Below are 22,023 nucleotides of genomic sequence, written 5' to 3' on the forward strand. Positions count from 1 at the left end.
CCTATTTTCCAGAAATGTACCAACTCCCTGTTTTATGATATGACAAAATTTTAATTTTATCTTGCTTATTAGAATGGGATTTATGAATTAAGGAGGTTAAAGAAAGAGGGTATGTTTATGGGTATAAATGGTATGTAGGATGTTATATTTTATATAAATAATATTGATTACCTGAAAACTTCAGCTATGTACTTTTTTTACTTTGTCCTGATTTATTGAAGTTTTTAAAGAAAATCAACATTTGGATTTGGATGAGATTACAAAAAATCAACTGAAAGTAATTAAACAGGTCCAATTTGATTTTTTAAGTTTTAAGAGAGAAACAAAAAGCTTTTTAGATACTAAATTTTGTAATTAAGAACAAAGAACGAAATTTGTCAGCGGTATAGCAACTACTGTAAACAGTGTGTTTAATTCTGTATTATGGCTTGATTAGAAGTAGACACAGAGGGTGAACTGAAATTTATAAGGTAAGAAAGAGACCCAAAGATGGAGACAGGGGAAAGATGAGCAAAGATACAAAGGGAAGAGTGGAGTTGATTACAACAAACAAAAATAATAACTATGCAACTGTGGAAATAGAACAAGAGAATCAGGCCTGGCTGATGGGCTGGAGTGCTAAGCTGGACAAAGTCCAGGGTGGAAGTGATCAGCTCTGGAGAGTGTACACTCATACATGGAAAATACTTAGAGAGGATTTGATTTGATTTAGAAAAACCGTCTACCCTCCCCCAACAACTTGAAGTGACAATTGAAGTCAGCAGAAGCATAATTTCAAATTCTCTTTGAGAAAGCATTCCCTGTTCCTTCCAACTGAGCTGGGGTTGTTCCTGGGACCACGTGGGGCAACCTGTAGATGGTTCTATGTTCCTTGTGGCCAGCTGGAAAGGCTTGGGTTTTGTCAGAGACTAACATTTGTAGAATTAGAAAGGCTAAAGAGAGATGGCTGTGATTATATAACGAACGACCAGAATTAATTTAGAGGCGAGAAGGAACCCTAGAAAAAAAAAGGAAAAGAAAAATGGGAATTACAAATGAGTGGGTCTTTGCCATTGGTACAAATCTGGGTCACTGACAGCTGTATTTTTCCATTTGTGCTTTGTCTGTGGACCGTGATTGCATAGTTGTCTAATAAATGTGTCATCATCTAAGTCTAACAATAGATTCATTCTAGAATACAATTGTTATATAACAAAATTCAGTATGTTGGAGAAAAAGTCAAAATCAACACAGTTTTAAGCATTGTAATGTCCTTTGTTTGTAGGGATTCAGGCATAAATGAGCATTTGTCATTTGACTCTTCTAGTGCGTTTCCAGCATACTGTGCCTTGGGCGTGACACATCAGAGTCCAGTGTTTATCTTTTATTACGTGCCAGACCCCTCTGGAAAGAGCCTCCATGGAATTCATCATCTGCAGTGTTTGGTTCAGGTATACATATAAATACATGTTGAATGCATTTGTTGGGGATATTGTGGTTTCCAAAGTCGACTTAAATAAAAAAGTGTGAGATGAATGATGAAGGGGACCTTCTGCAGGAGGTATGAAGTTAATAGTTAAAATGTTATTTACCAAAATACTGACAGCAAAGCTTTTTATTATTCTATGTTAACTATTTGAGTGCCAGTATGAATAAGGGCAGCATGATTATACTTGTTTTATGTCTGCTTTGGAGAAGTTTGTGAAGAAACTCTACTAAGCATTGAGTTTATAAATATAATAAAAGTGAAATTCAGAGTTTGCATTAGAACAGCTCACTTAGTTTGAAAGATCATTGAAAATAACTTCATTAGGCACTAGGTTTCAGAAGCATAAGGATGCTATAAAATTCTTTTATGCCTATTTTGGTTGTTACCAAGAGCATGATCTTTGTTTTTCTCAAAGCTTTTGTCTCATTGTATTAAAAATGGTTTGAGGTTAAGTGGCTAAAGGTGAGAACCCATTTTCAAATTATAATCGAAACTCACGGCATTTTAAATAGTGATAGCCTCTCATCTGCTCTTGAATATATTAAAACACTCAGTTGTCAACATGTAGCATTTCTTCCTAGTTTTTAATGTGTATGTACCCAACATCTACTCTTATATTTCTGGCAGACCATTCTGCAAGACTGAAATGCAGACTGCGAGGCATGCTGTGGTCAAGTCTGGGAGGATGTGGGTTTTCTTTAGATGAAATTAAGAAAATAAAATACAAGAAGCAAAACTATTATGTGCAAAGCACAGTGGTAGACCAATGCCCTGTGTTTGAAACAGTGGCAGAAAGAGAATAGACCTGATCCCTGCCCCTCCATCTCGTGGAGAAGACATCTAGAAGATTAAGGAAGAATGGGGTCACTGCTATGTATAATGAGTACGGGCAGCTTGAGATGGAGACAACAAATGTACTTTCCATAAGGAAACTGGGTAACAGTAGGTAAAGAAGGGACTCACTGGGGAGTAGCTGTGGCTCGGCAAGCAGTGTCCTGTCATTGTCAGAGGCATCAAATGACAGACATGTTTGTTTCATAGAATGAATTTATCTGAAAGTAAATTTGTAGCTTCAAATGATGGCTTAAAGAAAGTAACTAGTATGTACATTAGTACCTTTTTTTTTTTTTTTTAAAGATTTTATTTATTTATTTGACAGACAGAGATCACAAGTAGGCCGAGAGGCAGGCAGAGAGAGAGGAAGGGAAGCAGACTCCCCACTGAGCAGAGAGCCAGATGCAGGGCTCAATCCCAGGACCCTGGGATCATGATCTGAGCTGAAGGCAGAGCCTTAACCCACTGAGCCACCCAGGTGCCCCTGTACATTAGTACCGTTTTGAGATACTGGTGTCTAACTATTCAATGTCTTCTTGGTCTAGGTTTTACTACTGGTGAGCCTATGTCAAAACTGTGTTTCCTATCTCCACCTCCTATAGTTTTAGCCAAGGATTCCAGGTGACCCAGATTTTGTGAAAATCTTTGAGAGTCACAATCTCCCAAGACCAGTCTAGACCAATGTTGATGGGAGAGTAGAAAAACTAGCAGTATGATTTGAAAGGACACAATTTTCACAGCAAAGGACAAACCCTGTCTCTTGGGTAGAAGTTCCTTGATAACTGGGATGGAACATTATATTTAAGAGATACAATAAAAGTGAGACTTGATTGACCCAATTCTCCATTGAATAGCCCCTGTGCTGCCCTGTGTAGGGTTGTATTCTCAGGAAGGGAAAGACTATGGGAGGTGGGAGGGAGGTGGTGTGTGACATTCCATTTCCAGTTAACTAATATCTGGAAAGGATGATGGTTTTGTTCCATACCAGATGCTCTGGTAACGTGAGCAGCAGCAGCATGAGGTTAGCTGCAAAAAACACAGCAGCTGAGGAAAGGCTTGATGAATCAAAAGGACAGGTTGTATGCGTGAAAAAATATCCCAGGATGATTACTTCCCCAACCGGAACAAATTCCTCAGTAGAAGCTTCAGTGAAAATGAATAGTTCCTAGTCTCAGATTTGGCATTTCCCTAAAGAATATTTTACTGAGGGACGCCTGGGTGGCTCAGTTGGTTAAGCAGCTGCCTTCGGCTCAGGTCATGATCCCAGCGTCCTGGGATCGAGTCCCGCATCGGGCTCCTTGCTCTGCAGGGAGCCTGCTTCTCCCTCTGCCTCTGCCTGCCATTCTGTCTGCCTGTGCTCTCTCCCTCTCTCTCTGACAAATAAATAAAATCTTTAAAAAAAAAAAAAAAGAATATTTTACTGAGATTCTCTATTCAAAACAATGTTATAAAGTCATGTATTCAGCCAAATTCTTAGCCGTAGTAAACAGAAAATAGATCAAAACCACATTCCTATTCCCCAAAGTAGACCCTATGGGTGTATGAAGTTGCAAATTGAAGAAAATGGCAGCACATCATGATAATTAAAATCTATTTATCAATAAAGCCTTGTGTGTGGTCCTGAGCTGATTGATACACCAAGCAATTTGGGGAAGATCTGTTCTCTGCCCTGTGGCTGATGCTCATGCCTCAGTATCTGTGAGGTAGACACAAAGGAAAACATCTGCACAGGTAGACGCATAGAGGTGATGTTTCCATATTGCAGGAAGAATGGATTCCATCTGGGTGAGACCAGAGGTTCATTCTGCTCTGTAGCCTGTATCATCTGTGTGTATGTCTACGTGTGTGTGTGTGCGCGTGTGTGTGCGTGTGCACGCATGCGCATTGTGTTGTTAAGTGCAGCTCTGTGGGAGGCTAGGACTGACTTTCTAGAAGTAGGACTCAAGGCTAGGGTTTTTCCTCCGGCAGCTTACCCAAATGTCCCCTGCTTTATGCTTGTCTGTGGAACTCTATAAAGATCTCCCGATTCTATTTTTATATTTTAAATGTGTTTGTGGTCTCTTAAAATTCAGTTTTGTTTTTAGATTCCAAGGTTTTTAGTTCATTTTATATTTGTTTTTATTTACCTCAAATTTATCTCCCTTTAAGTGCCAAAATTAGGTCTGTGCTTCATTCACGTGCAGTGGTTAAGAGTATATTCCTTGAAACCGGGATGCCTGTATTTTAGTCTTGGCTCTACTACCTATTGGCTGGGTGAGATGGGACAAATCATTGGATTTCTCTGTGCTTCATTTGGACATTAATAGTACCGACCGCAAGAGATTTTGTGGAGAGATTAAATGAATTAATGTGTGTTCAGTGCTTAGAACATAGTGAGTAACAGGAGTTCCTCGTCACATATACTTCATTATGCTGTGGATACCAGTAATCTCTCCCCTAAGTGTTCATTTTTATAGCCTTGTAGAGTTTTGCACCTTCTTTTACACAGTAGAATTTTATTTGCCTTTCTGTATGATAATAACTATTCTATGCGGTGTACATGTATATAAATAAACACATATTGATCCACTTCTAGACCATTAATGTTTTCCTGGGGACAGTAACTAGAACTATATTTAGTATTCTAGCCCTAAGCACATCATATTTTTTTAAAAGATGGAACACCTTCCGCTGTCACATTTAAAATATTCTTTTTGATGAGGCCCAATTTTTTTTAAGATTTTTATTTATTTATTTGACAAGAGAGAGAGATCACAAGTAGGCAGAGAGGCAGGCAGAGAGAGAGAGAGAGAGGGGGAAGCAGGCTCCCCGCTGAGCAGAACCCGATGCAGGGCTTGATCCCAGGACCCTGAAATCATGACCTGAGCTGAAGGCAGAGGCCTAACCCACTGAGCCACCCAGGCGCCCCGAGGCCCAATAATTTTATCTGCAGCAGCATATTAGCTGGTATCTTCACTGACAGTTCTATAATGTTCTTGGATCTTATTTCATACCATATTATAGAAATCATGGCCATAAATATATATTATATACTACATGTATGTTTAAATTTTTCTACAAATCTCTCCCCATTGAAGCAAATTTGTTGCTTTTCTGCCCATCACAAAGCCTTCAAAAAAAGACTGATCTTATTTACACAGATATTTTTGAGACAAAATCTTCATTTCTCTGGAAAATACAGAGATTTCTTTTTCAGTAAAAAAGAAAGCCAGTGCTAGCACCAAGTTCAGGTAATAACCAAATTCTTGATCCTTAATTTTTTTAGCTCCGTTTATTGTTTAGCTTCATATTGTGAAAATGACATGGTGTTGGATGTTTATAAAGTCATTTTTCCTTCTCTGAATCTATTGGCTAGGTACACTTGTCTCATATGGAATGTTCTGTTGCAGATTTTGCATTGCCTTACTCCCAGAGGCGAGATTTGCTCGAGGTTGCTGCTGCTGTTGCATATTTTGCCGTCTCGCTGGGAATGGAAGTGAGATTCAGAGCTTTTTGCATCATTTACAATGTGACATTTTGTTCACATAGAAACTTTTTACAATGATGGTTTCTCTATAATTCTTGGGTGGAGGTGGATATATAGGTGGAACAATGTTCCATCTAATCTACTAACTTGGATCTAGGCTATTTTATTGCAAAAGTGGTGAGCATATGTGGTGGAAGAAATGGAAATTCTCTGGGTCATTCCTGACATTTGATTATCTAATCCTCCTATTCCTTCCACAAATATGTTCGAGGATGAGAAACTTGACACATATCCAAATAGCCCATTCCATTTTTAGCCATGATATTAAGTAAAATTCTGATTCTATGTAACTTCCAAGAAATTTATCTGTGTTTACCTTCTGTGCTTAATTTTACTTCTAAAGACAGGGATGCTACTGAACTCTATGTTGAATTGTGAAATTAAAAAAAACACACAAAAAACCCACTTGAATTTCCCTCTGTCTTTTATATAAAACTGCTCAATATTTACTTTTTAGGCAATATTTTTGGTTTTCAATATTTTGTTGCCTCTAAATTTTGTACGTAGGATGAAAAAACAAAAGAAGTGTTTCCAAGTACACATTTGGCTCCTGCTACTTTCTAGGTGTGAAGTCAGAGGAGTTACTGCAACTTTGAGAGACTTAGCTGCTTCCTCAGGAAGATGGTTCCACTAGTACTTTCCTCATTCATATAGTATACCTATACCACTTTTTATTATGTATTGTTTTTATGTTCAATGAAACAACAAGTAGCTCATCTTTATTTCTTACAGAGCATCCAGACTTATACCTGGCCTCTTTTAGATATTCACTAAGTACTTGCTGAGTAAATGAATGAATTTCATACAAAGGGTGGCCCCAGTAGGTCGCCTGTCAACAATGGGTATGAATGTACTATTCCTACTCTCTTTAATTTCTCTTTTTGGTGTATTTCAATATGTGGCTAGTCCCAATCAATATTGACACATTAAATCATTACTGGGAACAATTATTAAAGAACTTATATTAGAAAATGAACCATTATAAGAATTATTTGGAATAGTAGAAACAACTCTTTCTGAAAATATTTGCTTGTCAAAAATATAAAGGTTAGAGGGAAACAGAGGACTCGTATTGTTTTTTAAGTTTTCCATTTTACTTTATGAGCTTCTGACCTTTGAATTTTTATAATGAAGAATATTACATTTGTAATAAAGAACAAATTACAACAAAACCCTCAGAGATTCTATGTATTCAGATGAAATCTCCTAAAATGCAATAGAGTTTAAGGATTAAAATTCTTTACAAATATACAGATGAAGGTCCAGTGTTAAGGATAAGTAGATCTGTGATTAATGTCTCCCTAAGAGTGTTTCATTTTTTAAGTTGGGAAAGGGTGGTCATTTGGGTCCTTGTCCTTAGTGATCTCAGGGACTCTAATTTAGTGTAAGACTCAGGTGACTTTGCAGAAACAGCTTGGTTGAAGGAGTGAATCACTTACTAGGCCATAAAGAAGTGCTCCAAGTTTTCAAATAAGTTTCCAAATGATGCTTATTTATCTTGTTGGTGAACCAGAGAACTGAAAAGGAGAATACTTTGGTCTGGTCTTGAGTAAGACAAGAAACAGGACAGAATCAAAGAAAACATATTTAACTACCAAGATAATAGAAAGCAAATATTTTGTCGTTTTGGTTCTTTTAAATTTTAGTTTATATTTTCCTTAGTGTTTAAAAACTTCTTTTGAAATATCACATGTTTTAGTTATGCTATGAAGAAGCATAGGAAATAAGATTTTGTTTATGTCTTAAAGGGAGTAATCATAACTTTGAAGATAGGTGTGGCTTTGAGAATAAATACAGTGAAAAAATCTTCAAAGAAAGGTGGAATTAATGGGGTAAAGGGACAGAGTCATTGTGGAGCAGCTTGTCACCAGCAGAGCTTCTCTTCTCTTGGCTCTTCAGAAAACTGAGGGAGTCCATGTAATACTTTGTCTAGGGAACGTGTTTTGATTACATCAGCCTACTGAATTATCATCAGGTTCTATTGGACATTCAAAGATATTTCATTTTGAATCATTTATGAAGGAGAGATGTGAGTCAAAATTTCCTTCTGGTCTTATACTTCAACATGGTAGGCATTGGTTGCCTTTCATTTATCAGAAAGTATTTCTTGATTCCTAGTTTATTCTAGCCAGTATATTTAGCTCAATGCTACATCTAAAATGCTAACTTATAGGGATCTCCAATCCCTTGTCAGTCTTTCTTGGTCTCGTTTTCTATTCCATCTATCTTGGATTCCATATCTCATTATTTTAGTCTTTCTTGCAAATATCCTCAACTTATTTTTGTCATTGTCTTCCTAAGTTTGTATCCTTACAAAACCTCTATCCTGTGTTTTTCACTTCTCTGAAAGAGCTTTGCTGGAAGAAAAATAGTTTACCTGTGCAGATTTGATGCCACTATAACTTAAAAATCTCCGGTTTCTGTGGGGCACTGAACAGTTTTGTTCTTTGAGGGTTTTTTTTTTTTTTTTTAACATTCTCTGCTATGACGATGGCAAACCATTTGCATTCTCTTTAAATATTTAGTCTTCCATATGTAAACTGTCTGAGCATCTCCTAGCAGAGAAAATTGGAAGTTCTGCAACTGGCTAAGAATAGATAAGAAAGATCAAGGGTTTAAAATTAGTTTCATTTAAAGATTCTGCCACTTACTAGGTAAACTTAATTGTCCTGAGGCTTTGTTCTGTCATCTGAAATTCCTTCCGTCCTCTCCTCCACCTAATTTTCCTTCCTCCTTAATTTTTCTCTTCTCTCCTTCTAATATTCCCTATTTTTTTTTTTTTTCCTCTTGTGGAGGAGGATACAAAGTGAATCCCTTCATTTCAATTCTAGTTTCCGTCTTTTTTACCCTTTCAAGGACCTTTTTTAAAACCTTTTTCTTTTCTCTTCAACACCTCTATTAACTCCTTTCACTGAGCATTTAAACATGTGTAAGTCTGATCTTCCTAAAAGCAACATAAATTTTTCTTGGGCAGACCCCTATGTACTTTTCCAGGGGTCGTTGTGTTTGTCTCCATCTCTTCTTACTTTTCAGCTGTATATCCTGACTGTCTCCATTTGACTGTAGAGAACATTTCTAGCGTGCTTGTCATATGTGGACCCTGGACTAAGCACCTCTCGTTCCTCCTCAACTCACAGCCATCTGGGTGCTGCTCACATTCTTTCACTGAACCTGCCTTTTCCAATGCCTTTAGGCACCTGGGTTGCAAAACACAACGGACTAGTCTTAATAGCGACCTTGTTTATAATTTCAGTAGCAGGCCTATTGGTGTTCCCTTCTTTTAATGAGGCTTTTATCTTTTGCTATCAATGAAACCACTCTGTCCAACTTTTTCTTTCACCTTCTGGTCATTTTTTTCTCTGACTGCTTTTTAGGATCCCATTCCTATGTTTACGTAGCACACATTATTGTTTCTCAGTTCTGTCTCAGTCCTCTTATTTTCTCAAGCTCTGCTCTTTCTCTTAATGATTCCAACCACTTTCAGGGTTGAGCTTTTTTCTTTCCATATCATCTTTTGGATTCTGACCCATATGGCCACTGCTTGCTGGATGACTTCAGATGATATAGTTATTGTAGATTCCATGTACTTAGAACAGAAGCCAGCAACTCCTCCCTCAGGTCTCCTCCTCTTTCTGGGTTCCCTAGTCAGACACCTGACTGTCACCTTTGACCCGCTGTCTCTTGCACTTCCTATATCAAGTCAATCACGGAACTGCCAAATCCACCTCCCAAATCTATCTGTAGTAAGCTCATTTCTCCATCCCCAGAGCCGTAACCATAGTCAGATCAACCTCATCTCTATTTTACATTGCCCAAGTGGATATTGGGGCTGTAAGTAGTTCCTTGTATTTTGGGCTGCAATGATTCCTAATTCTAGAAGGATGCCTAAATACATTCTTGGCACTTAAGGAACCACAGTTCTTAGGTTAAAGTTATCACTGCCTTTTGGTGTAGAGAAAAAAGTATACAAATGAAGAGTTAACGATAAGGATTCTGAGAATTATTTTACAAAGCACTAAGTAAGATCTCTTAGAGGAGGCTAAACATTCATCACTTATGATGAAGAAGACAATAATTATGAGTTATTTTGAATAGATTACAAAATTCAATAAGGGATCTACTTTCACCAGGAATTTGAGAATATTGAACATCTTTGAATGGAGTGGCTATAGCAAATTGTCCAAGGGGTTAATTTTGAGCTGTGACAAGAGGAATAGAAAACTGTTTCCCTGGGACAGACTAGAAAATTGATAAGAGCCTAGGAAAGAAGAAGAGTGTGGGTCTTCTTGCACACTTGTTTTGCATGGATGGAGATGAAGTTTGTGCATGAAAATGTGCAGGGATTGGTGAGACTGGCCTTTGCAGGCCCTCAGAGAATACTAATTTGAATTTTTCCTGAAGGTGACACAAAATTGTGGAAGTATCCCAAGCAGAGAAATTATAAGACCAAAACTGTGATTTAGAGAAGCACTATGGGCAGTAGTCTGGAGGATGGGGAGAAGTGGAGAACAGAGGGAGGACAGTTCGGTGTAACCATTCTGGTAATCCAGGTGACGTGGATAGGAAATGGAATCACTCATTTTTAAATGGTGAATTCATTGGACAGAATTACCACAATGCATTTAGCCCTTCCCACTTCAATGTGTGCTGCTTTCAAGTTTTTACTATAACAGAGGCGGTATTGAACATGCATACAACTTTATATATTTAGTATTATAGTCTTAGAACAAATTGCCAGAAGTAGAATTAGTAGTTAACAGGTATGGATATTTTTAGATTAGTCTATGGGAGTTTGCGATGTGTTCTTTCAAGGATCTCTTCTGTAAATATTTTGAATACATTTTCCTCCATTTTTCTTTGAAGAGCACACATTAGGGAAACTGAAGGCACATTCATATTCTTTTACACCTGGTAATCATTGATCATTTTTTACCATTATTTCTAACAGAGATTAAAACTTTATGAAATTTTTTTTGGGTTGCTTTTTCTGTCATGCACCCCTATCATTAATGAAATCAGAGTGTTTGGTAAATGCTTTAATGATTATATTTCAGACTGTAGCCAACATACAGAGGTCAAAACAAAGGTTTTTAAAGTATTGATAGTAAAAAGGTAGCTGTTAGAGAAAATTAAAAGCAAATGAATAAAATCAGTGATATTTAGATTCTGAATAACACCAGTTAATACATTGAAAGGAAACTTACTAGGTCAAATGAGGGTCTAAATTTAAAGGTTGGCAGGATCCCTTTAGATGAAGCCTCTTTTAGTTAATTTGATCAAACCACTGCGTTGAAATGCAAAATGACAAACTTGTATTAAACCATAAAACAACTTTCAAAAGAAACAATGTGATGAGAAAAACTTGAATAATGAAAATTCTTGTGATATGAAACATTCTTTAAGGCCAGGCCCATGTATGAGACAAAGGAGTCATCTAATGGAATGAGAGCAGAAACATTTCTGAAGCAGGAAAAGCTTCTCTGTTGGAAATGTCAAATCAAGTTTGGGATCAACCTGTTGTAGTAGAATTTTGAGATTTTCTAAATTAAGCACGAATTAGATTTGCATATTTATGCCATGAGATCAAAATGAAATTGCATAACTGTGCTTATGCTTCCGGTTCTTCCAACCCGGTTTACTTCACCTCTGTCTTCAGCTTAAGTGTCGCTTCTTCTTTTTAAGCTTGCCCTAGTTTCCCTGGCTGTGTAAAGACTATTTATAAAATACTGTGCCTGTTTAATAATAATACTAGAGTCCGAGCATGAGCATATCAGTCACAGTACCCTCTCTGAGAACCCTCAGACTGCTTGATATACCCTAACCTCTCTGAGAGGTTCTCCTAGTTTATTGTTCAGAATCTAGAGCTATTCAGGTAAAGGATTAGGTCCTGACTCAGTAAGAGCCATCGCCCATGAGTTAGGGGTCCATGTGGTAATCTAGAATGAGGTATGTCCCCAACAGAGATCCCCAGTAATGCATGGTGCTTAGGTAATAATAATCAGGATTAACATTTGTTTAGTACTTACTATACATAAGGCACTGCTTGTCCAACATAATGGTGCAAGCAGGAGATTCGTAAATTGGAACTATATTACTGAATGCATGAGAAATGGTGAAAACTTTCTAAACTAGTCAGTAAGCAGGTGCTGATAAGAGTCCCTTAAGGTTCCTCCCAACTCTCTTAACTTCTGTGACTATCCTACTAATCCTCTTGGGCATTTGGGCCTTTCCAGGATCCATCAACTAACAGAAGTGAAATTTCCTCCACTTCTGGTAATAATGATGTGGGAACCTCCTTAGAGAATTCCCATTCTTCCTTGGCAGTCATATGACCTTGAATAAATCACTTAACCTCTGTGGACCTATATCTGCTTTGGCAAAATGTAGGTAATTATAAATGTTCTCTTGATGTTGTTATATTAAATGAAATATAAAGTATTGCCTGGTAATGAAAATACTTATAAAATATGAATATATTTGCTGGGTATATTTATATTTATAGCAGTGTCTACAGATAAAAAGAACAAGGCTCCAGAAGTACTTGCTACTTAGTGGGAAAGTCAGAACCCAAACTTTGTGAATCTTGGCTAGTAGGCTTTTTTACTGAAACATTATCATATTGTAACCAAATATAACTGAGAGATTTAGGAGAATGAAAACATTCTACTGGGGGCAGGGTAACCCAGGGATACAATAAATTAGGTTCAGCTGTTAGAACTGTGTCTATACTTTGATCATCCTTGTATATAAAAAAAAATTCAAAGGACTGAACTAAATGTATTCTTCATTTGAAAAAAAAATTCTTTTGAACATCTATTACAGAATCAGAGGCATGTATTATGACTTAGTTCTTGGGCTTTTATTGATGAAAATCTCAGGTTAGTAACTAGGTGAATTTGAATTGTCTTTGTTTTTTTCTTAAACTTTCCCTTTTGATCTGGTTTATATGAAAGCAGGTGAATGTTATTAAAATGAACTTCCTGTAAACGAGAATCTCTGGCATTTAGGAAGTGGAATGACATTTTGAAACTGGAAGACCTGTTTGTAAACTGCATCTCTCGTTCACTCTTGTGGCCTTGGACAAGTCATTCTGGGTCTCACTTTTCTCATTTGTAAAACAGAGATTCTATTTAGGGTTATGCTGAAAAATGTGCCTGACAAAGTGCTCAGTTTTAGCACATTGTTATTGAATTACAGGTTAGAGTTTAAAGCTGAGAGAAATCTTAAAGTCTGTTTCATTTGATTCCTTTAATCTGTATGTGAGAGGATCCCCAACAGGTAAAACAAACACAAATGTTAGTCTGTTCAATTTCCTTTCATTTTTATATACCTGACCAAATATTTCATTTCTAAATAAGACTTCTTCTTCTTCTTCTTCTTTTTAAAGACTTTTTTTTTTTTTTTTTTTTGAGAAAGAGTGAGAGAGCACAAGTGTGCGTGCAAGAGGTGGGGAGACTAGAGGGAGAGAATCTTCAAGCAAACTCCCTGCTGAGCCCAATGCTGAGCTCGGGCTCAGGACCCATGAGACCCAAGCCAAAACCAAGAGTCAGAATCTTAACTAACTGCGCCACCCAAGCACCCTTAAGCAAGACTTCTTAATAAAGTTAGGGTCATGTATTGGTAAAGACACAAAAAATGCAATTACTTAATGTGTATTTCTGGCAATGTCATTTTAGAAATGGTGACTATGTACAATAGGCAACCAAATCACTTTCAGAATTCTATCAGAAGTGTATTGGAAAAATATTTATTTTTAAGATTTTATTTATTTATTTGATAATAAATAAATAAATAAACTACTATATCTCACAATAAGTATCACATCATCCAAATATAAAATTATTTGGAGTAAAAAGGACCACAATTTTCTAAGATGTGAGATTTTAAAATGACAAAAAAGATTTTGTCCTATGAAATATATCTTTTTAAGCATAGTAACAATAATAACAAAGTGTCCTAATTACACATAAATACCAGTTAAATTATTTTTTCTCCTTTTAGCTTTTGGAGGCTGAATTGATATTGACAAATGAGTACAGCTGTTCCCCAGAAACCACTCTGGACACGTATTTAGAAGTTGCTCCAAGATATGGAATCTTTCAGAATCTGCTCTTCAAAAAGATAATAGCTCAAAACATTTTAGATTATAGTTTTGACCCTGCCCCTGCCCCTTACTTCCGCTGTCTTCAAACTACAATGAGAGTTTGTAAAAAAAACATAAAAATACCAATGTCAGCTTTTCTTATTCTTATTTGTTTTTCAGTGTTAGCTTTTGTGTTCTGGGAAGTCAGGGGTGATTCTGCCCACTGTTGGTGCAGAGATGTCTCTCCTCTTCACTCTCCGCTCCTGCTTCACTGCCCTGCTCCTTGCTGGGAATAGTCCTTGACAGGTCCGTCTACCAAGGAATTCTGTCAAGGATTAGAACTAGATTGTAAAAGTTAGATTGTTTTGTTTTAAAATATCTTTTAGATTTTCCTAGGCTATAAAGCTGTTTGAGTATAACACTTGTTTTACATATGCAAAACAGTATTTTATGAATGCAACTGTTTTTTGAAGTAAATATTGATGTAGTAAGGATGGGGTAAGAGAAAAGAACAAAACTGAATTCTTCAGGTACTTGTGCTTCTGATCAAAAGATTAGAGATTCTAAAAAAGATGGAACTCATAAAAAAAGGACTTTGTAGCTGAAATGGATTTGGTAAAATATTTTTAGGAATTGATAATATAAAATATCCCAGAGTAAAAAAAAAAAAAAAAAAGAATAGAAATCTTCACTTATTGGACAAGATCTTAATTTATTTAATGACACTACTATGCCATATATAAAAAGGAATACAGAATATCCTGACTATAAGCAGAATATTGGGCTTCTTAATTTTGAATTATTCAAGAGCACATGGAGGTGACAAAATTTACCTCATTATCAAAGTCTTTTATATGCACTTGAAAACTTAGTTCTCCAATTGTCATACTTTCTTGACATGCAAATTTAGTTGCATGCAAGATCTGTTATTTGCCTTTTTGTCTATGAATTATTACAGGATACGAGAGATGAAAGTAATGAGACTGAAGCCAGCAAGATGAGTAAATTAAGAAGAACAAGAAAGAAAGTCACAAAACATGTTTTCTCAACTGAAATAGGAGAAATGGATATATCCAACTCAAAAGGTATCTTAGCTATTATGATCTCTCAGGAATATGATGCCAATAACAATCTCTATTTTGTTCTCCTTTTCATAAAACATTTTCTTTTCATCAAAGGGAGAAGCAAAAACAAAGACCTAAAATTTATTTCTACATAGACAACATAAAAGATAGCAAATGTCAAGGTATAACATAAATATGTAAAATTAACCAATCAAAATATTCAGAATTGAAAGGGAGCAGAAGTAGGATGGCAGTGAGGGGGAAAAAAAAGAAAGAACACAACAGAAGGATCATATATTGAAGAAGAGAAGCATATTTCTGCTCCAAGACCGAGTGTAAAGATCATTACGATGGATTTGGGAGACCATAGTAAAGATGTGGAACAAGTTTTCGTATCACATGTTGGATTTCCAACTAAACTCAATAGATTCTGAAACAGTGCTGAAACTAGGAGATAATCAAACAACAAGAGACTTAATCCAGGAACAGTGGTGTTCCAAGGCAGGGGTAATAGGAATGGTCAGTGCACGGTAATGGTAAAAAGCAACCAGAGTTTAAATTTTCTACCGACAACACACCACTTTATGGCCCACGACCAGTGCAGGTCATTCCCACTGCCCTTCGTTTGGTATGTCACTGCCCAGGAATAAATTATTTTCTCATGTTAAAAGACAGTTGAAAACAAAGGCAGTGTGTTTTAACATTATTCCATTCTTTATTAAAGAAAGGATCAGAAACCAAATGGTGCGCCACAAGTTGGAGGATGTGAGCAAACCACTTGTGGGAGCTGGCTCCGCAGACTCCTATCTGCCACAAGATGACAAGGACTCCGAGAATCAGACAACAGGGATAAAACCATCACCCCTCAAAACTTCAGCCAGTGCTCCTTGTCGTGAATTTAACACAAACTCCAACCATACTGGTAAGGGCGCAGAAACAAACTGACAGGAGATTCTAGCCACTAATCCCAAATTTGTATTTAAATTAATGTTAACGTGGCATGGATTGAGGAATGGTCATCTGGGAGTCAGAAGAATTTATATACCTATTGTTTATAAAGGGCTATATAGTTTTCTTTAACTACTAGGCTGCTCATCTAGAAAATGGAAGGGTTGCAATGGATGATCTTTCTAGTCTTTTCTAAAAGTGAAATTTTGTTATTCTAAGTTTCTGGCTTATTAACAGTAATACAACGATTTTGGCCTATCAGTGTATTGGCCAAAAATCTCTGGGATCCAAGTTGAGTGAAACTAGTTAAAATGAGGTATTTATTCCATAAGGGAATCCATCATGAAAGGGTTGAATAAACAAGGTTTGGAAAGACAGAAATATAGCAGCATGTGAACTTAGAAGGACAGTGTCCACCAGGCTACCCTCACTAGTGACACCAATTGCAAGTTAGGGAACTCCCCAAGACTATCCCTAGTTTTGATAATTTGCTATAAGGACTCACAGAAGTCACTGAAAAGTCTTATACTCAAGGTTATGGTTTATTACAGTGAAAGAATACAGATGAAAATCAGCCAAGGGAAGAGACCCAGCAGGGAGAGTATAGGAAAGTTCTAAGCATAGAGCTTCCATTTGTCTTCTCCCAGTGGTGTCATGGATAGCACCACTCTTTTGGCAATGATATGTGACAATATATGTGGGGTATTGACAACCATGGGATGCTTGCCTGAGTCTTGGTGTCCAGAGTGTTTTTTTAGGGGGAGGACTCCATAGTGGGGTTTCATGTGGCTGACCTCAGTCTCTGGCTTCCCTGGGAGTCAAGCTGATATCACATGACTCAAAGCTCCCAGAATAAATGACATTATTAGATTTTCTAGTGTGACCCAGAAGCCCCAGGTAAACTAAGACTCTCTTGTCAGGCAGGACATTCCAGATTATCTCCCAGGAGCCAAGGGTAAAGAGGTCTCCATTGGCAAGGTTAACTTCTTTATGACACACAGGGCTTAAGGAGGAGCCAGAGCCTGGGAAGTGAATACTGTCAGGATTCCATATGTCAACTGGGATGTCTCAGCTGGTTTCTCTGATTCAGATTTTGCAAGGTTGAAGTCAAGGTGTTAGCCATCTGTGTTCTTATCCAAGACTCTAGGGAGTGCTCAGATTGTTGGGAGAATCCAGTTCGTTGGGGTTGTAGGATTGCTGACTGTCCACTGGGGTGGCCCTTAGCTCCTGGAAACCTTGCTCTGGTCTGGTGTCTCAGGACTAAGACAATCCCTCAAATACTTAATGTTTGGAACCTCTTGAAATTCTCCTTTCATACCTCTTTTCTGCCTACAGCTGGAGAAAGTTTGCTGCTTTTAAGAATTCTGGATAATCCAAGACAATATCCCTATTTTAAGGGTTATAGCCTTATTTGCATTTGCAAAGTCCCTTAGGGCCTGCAGTTTGACATATTATACAGGTTTCAGGGTTTAGGATGTGAACATCTTTGTGGGCTGTTCTGCCTACCACAGCGTCTCTCATCTGTGCGTTTCTGTGTGCGTTGGCTTTGTGAAATTCTCCATGAAATGGAGATGAATGAGCACTGACAGCCTAGCATCAGACGCTACCAATCCAAATACCACAGGGGCCAGGTAAATAATGCAAATGACTGAGATGGCTAGTGGAAGGAACTAGTCAATGGGGCTGGCTTGTGAGAAACTATCGCAGAGGTTGACAACTGGCCCACAGGCCAGATTCAGTCTGCTGGCTGTTTTTGGTAAATAAAGTTTATGTATTGTCTATGACTGCTTTCGTGTTACAATGGCACAGTTGAGAAGTTGCAACAGAGACCAAATGGCTTACAAAAGTGCAAATATTTATTATCTGGCCCTTTAGAGAAAACGTTTGCCAATCTGTGGATTAGAGGAGACATGCCCATTTCAGGCCACCTCAGACCTCTAGCCAGTGGTGACTATGGAGAAATAACCGCTCAGTGTTACCAAATTTAGTTTCTTTAAGAGAAGCTTGAACTCAAGATTTTTGTACAAAATTTTCAGAAATATATAGGTGTTGACTATTAAAAATGTTTTCAAACACTGGGACAACTAGTAAGAAAGTATCTCCAGACCACCTTGGTTCTTCTGCCATTTGTGACCCTTGTTTTATATAGACTCAGCCATAAAACAGATGAAATTGACCATTTCCTAGTCTTATATCAAAAGAATCTGAAGAACAAACTCATGTGGTGAGCTCTCTTTGCACCAACAGACTGTGACTAAGATAATGGGTATCATTATTAACCTGACTTGGTTCGTTCAGAAGCTCCCTCCTTTGGCCCCAGGCTAGATTAAGCTTTTTACAGGCCCAAAGCACCAACAAGTTGATAGCTTCAAAAAAATCATCAATACAGAATTTAAAGATAAATATGAAAATATACTCCTCAATCAGTGTTAAAATTTTGACATTGTGTTTTCTTCTCTGTGATACCACTTTGCTTTAAAAAAATTTTTTTTTTTTTCAAAGAAAAGCTCCTCCTCCCCACTTTTTTATTGTTTTTGGTTTTGTTACTGCTTTTACTTGGTTATTCTGTCACCTGGGCTAACATGATATGGCTGGAGACTGGGGTCACACTTGCTCTGAGAGGGTGTCTCTCAGACTAGCCACGTGGATGAAGGAAGGCAGGCTCTGGGAAAGGAGTTTGGCAGATCATCCCAGGCATTCCATAAACTCAGTGTATTGCAGAGTACATTCTTGAATGTACTTTTCTCTTTTTGAGTTGGTATTTCTGAAAGCTCAAATGCCTATTTCATCTGCCTTTTATAAGTGACCATGGCTTGTTCTCTATGACTGAAATAGGTCCTATTGTCACTTGAACACAGACAACATTTCTCCAAGGCCTTCTAATTGCTATAGAGCTTTGAGGTTTTATTTTAACTTTTAACTTTTTTTTGTTAGTGTTTTCTTATTTTTTTCCTTGTAAACACTCACAGTAGGAAAATTTTCTCTGTAAAAGCAGATTGATTTAATTTATTGGTTCTCTGAGGGGATGGGAAAGGAGAACACCTCCCAGGAACCATATTGTAAGAAAAACAAATGAGTCCCTGAACTAGCAATTATCTGCCCGCTATTCATCATGTGCATCTGGGAAGGTCTGACCAAAAGGTTTAATTGTAACTAACAAGTATGATTTATTTGAAGAAAAGAAATTCAGACAATGATTCAGTAAGATTAGTTGATTCCTTGAAAATGAAATTAGATTGGATAGAGTTCTCATATTTGGTGAAAGAATTAAACTTTCAAATGAATGAGATGGTACTTAATATACTCACTGAAATATGTGATACCAATTCCACTAGTTAATTAGACAAGGTCAAATCACCCAGGGTGTATTAATTAATTAATTTACCCACACACCCCCTTATTAAAGGAATAGTCATTGAGCATCTATGATATGTCTGTATGGCTGCAAGTACTGGGGATATAGCAGCCAGTAAACTTGAGCGCCTTTTCTCCTGACATCCTTGAATTGACATGCGAGTGGGGAAGGACAGAAAATAAGCACATGATTTTACAATATGGTGGGTGGTGATGAGAACTCTGAAGAAAATGGAAATGGGATGATATATTATTATGGGTTGAATTGTGTCTCCCCTAAATTCATAGGTGTTTGGAGTCTTATCCCCTCATGCCTCACATGGTGTTTGTATTTGGAGATAGAGTTTTAAAAGAAGTAATTAATGTTAAATGAGGTCTATAGCATGGGCCCAAATCCAGCATGACTGGTATTCTTATATGAAGAGAAGATTAGAACACGCACAGAGGGAAGATCACGTGAAGAAGAAAGCAATTTATTAGCCAATGAGAGAAACTCTCAGAAGAAACCAACACTGTTGACACTTGGACCTTTGACTTCTACCCTCTGGAACTGTAAGAAGATAAATTTCTGTTTAAGTCACCCGGTCTGTGGTATTTATTATGGCAGCCCTAGCAAACTAATTCACGTACTTACTGTCCAGCTATAGTGCAATTTGACAATCTTCAAGTGAATCAGAGGTTAGACCTGTTTATATCGTGATTAGGTCTCATAGAATCAATACTCCAGATGATTACATTTATTTATTTTCAGCACTTTTAACAATGACAAAATATACCACCTTTGCATTTGATGGTGTATGTATTGACTATAGCTCTCCCATTCAATAATATAAAGCTCTATGAGGGCAGGGCTTTTTCTGGCTTCTTCCTAGATATATGTCCGATATAAATAGTACATGGTAACTAAACAACCCATCTTGAGTGGACGCATATTTTCCTTATTTTAAAAGAATGCATATTTATTGTAGAAACATTAGAAGATACAGATAAAACAAAGAACTAATGAGATTGTCTGTGATCGTATTACTAGTGAGCCAATAAAATGTTTTTGTTCTTTTAGTAGGAGACGCTTACTGGTTTTTTTTATGTTGTTAAAATATTTATAGCTTGTATGTAATTCCTTATTATTTTTAGAATACTGCTTGTCTGAAATTTTTCATATTTTAAAATGCTTATAAATTGTATTTTCTTTAAAGAGAATTGTTCAACTTCGGCAGAACACTCAATACTTCAGGATAGTTTGGGAAGACAGCAACTGCTAATTTAGCATGAAACATTGAAATTGCTACAGCTTAATTGTTTGTGTTAAATGGAAGGTAGTTATAAAGCCTCAGGAGTCTCAGAGTAGCCAAATGTATCAGTGACAGGACATTATCTCTAATATATTTGTATAGGTGGAACCAGTAATTTGTTTTCCTCATGCTTCATGTACTTAAAATCTACTTAATCTCTGTTTTTAAACTGTCAATCTTTATGTTTATTTTTAAAGCCAATTATATCTCAGAAAAGGATATTCAGGTATCACTTTAAAATTATAGGTGCTCAGCATCAGTAATGTGACAGATTGATGGATATTCAGATTTAGGCATGATCATGGTACCATTACCAAGGCTAGAGTAATTGTGTTCACTTTACGTATTTAAGAAGCACTTATATGGTGCTTAATGTCTGCCAGGAACTGTTAAATAACTTGTTTAATCATCACAACAAGCCTATAAAGTGGATAATATTGTATCAATGAGAAAATCCAGGCTCAGAGAAGTAAGGAAGTGTCTAGGGCACAGGCAGGATTCTGAGGGAAGCAGATGGCTTTGGTGTTTATGCTGAATCTCTACAGTCTGCTGCTACCTCTTCTGAACATTTGGATGGTAGCTAACATTTGTGGTGTGTACTGCGTGCCTGACCTTTTAAATGCTTTGGATATATTCATTCATTTCCTGGTAATGAGCCACCCACTGGGAGTTAAGAGGTTTGGTTTGTAGCTTCAATTTTTGACAATGAACTGAGAGTGATTTGGACTACCTCACTGCACCTCTCTGGGTGCAATTTGCTTGCAAGCTAGCAAATTTGTTAGCTTAGGTGATTTATTGCCAAACTCTCTTCTAGCTCTGAAGTTTTAGAATTTACAGTCCATCTTAAATACATATATATTTAGGTTTCTGGTTTTCAGTCTAGATTTTTCATCTCTTACAGTCTCATCCTTGAAAAACAATTTGGTTTGCACATTTATACTGATTTTTAAGTTTAAATTTGACAGAGACATATAGATGCCTTAGATTCAGATGTCATAAATCCCTTTTGGCAAACAAAACAAAAACAAAAAAATGCAAATCTGCACAAGGTAAACAAAACCCAACAATTTTGCCTTTAATCATACAGGAACCTTTAAGTAGTACCAGTTAGTGAGAGAAGCTCAGTCTTTTCAGGGATAGTTATTTGTACACAGACTTGTATGGTGCCTAAGCTGTCACGTTATGCAAATGTATCCTAATTTCCATAAGCAAAGGCATTTACAGTAAGTATTTGCATATGATATTGCTCTATGCTTATTCTGATAACGTTAATTTTTGCTTAACCCCAAGTGCTTTATAAATAATCGCTTAGACTGTTTAGAGACTGTGTTCTTGGGACTATGGTAAAGGCAGGGTAAGAAAGGTAAGATCTCTACCTATAAGTCAATGACAAGAGTATATGATGATTTTGTTAACAGTCATGATGACAAAGTCACTCTCTGTAGTCTTCTCTT

The 22,023-nt window shown here is 37.0% G+C and overlaps 1 protein-coding gene across 4 annotated transcripts in view; it reads left to right on the forward strand.

Moving 5' to 3' along the window:
• The first annotated feature begins 1,243 nt into the window (after positions 1 to 1,243).
• The window catches only part of LGSN (lengsin, lens protein with glutamine synthetase domain), a 28,516-nt gene continuing 7,736 nt past the window's right edge, over positions 1,244 to 22,023 (forward strand). Inside the window, exons 1-4 of one of the 4 annotated variants that reach the window (XM_032864458.1) lie at positions 1,361 to 1,430; positions 14,092 to 14,217; positions 14,870 to 14,996; positions 15,700 to 15,897. In XM_032864458.1, the coding sequence (XP_032720349.1) occupies positions 14,909 to 14,996; positions 15,700 to 15,897 (286 nt within the window). In that variant the 5' untranslated portion in view covers positions 1,361 to 1,430; positions 14,092 to 14,217; positions 14,870 to 14,908. The other 3 variants (XM_032864455.1, XM_032864456.1, XM_032864457.1) reach the window with 3 other exon arrangements.

The sequence above is a fragment of the Lontra canadensis genome, unplaced genomic scaffold, assembly GCF_010015895.1.
Source record: "Lontra canadensis isolate GAN:19392208 unplaced genomic scaffold, GSC_riverotter_1.0 scaffold27, whole genome shotgun sequence".
NCBI lineage: Eukaryota > Metazoa > Chordata > Mammalia > Carnivora > Mustelidae > Lontra > Lontra canadensis.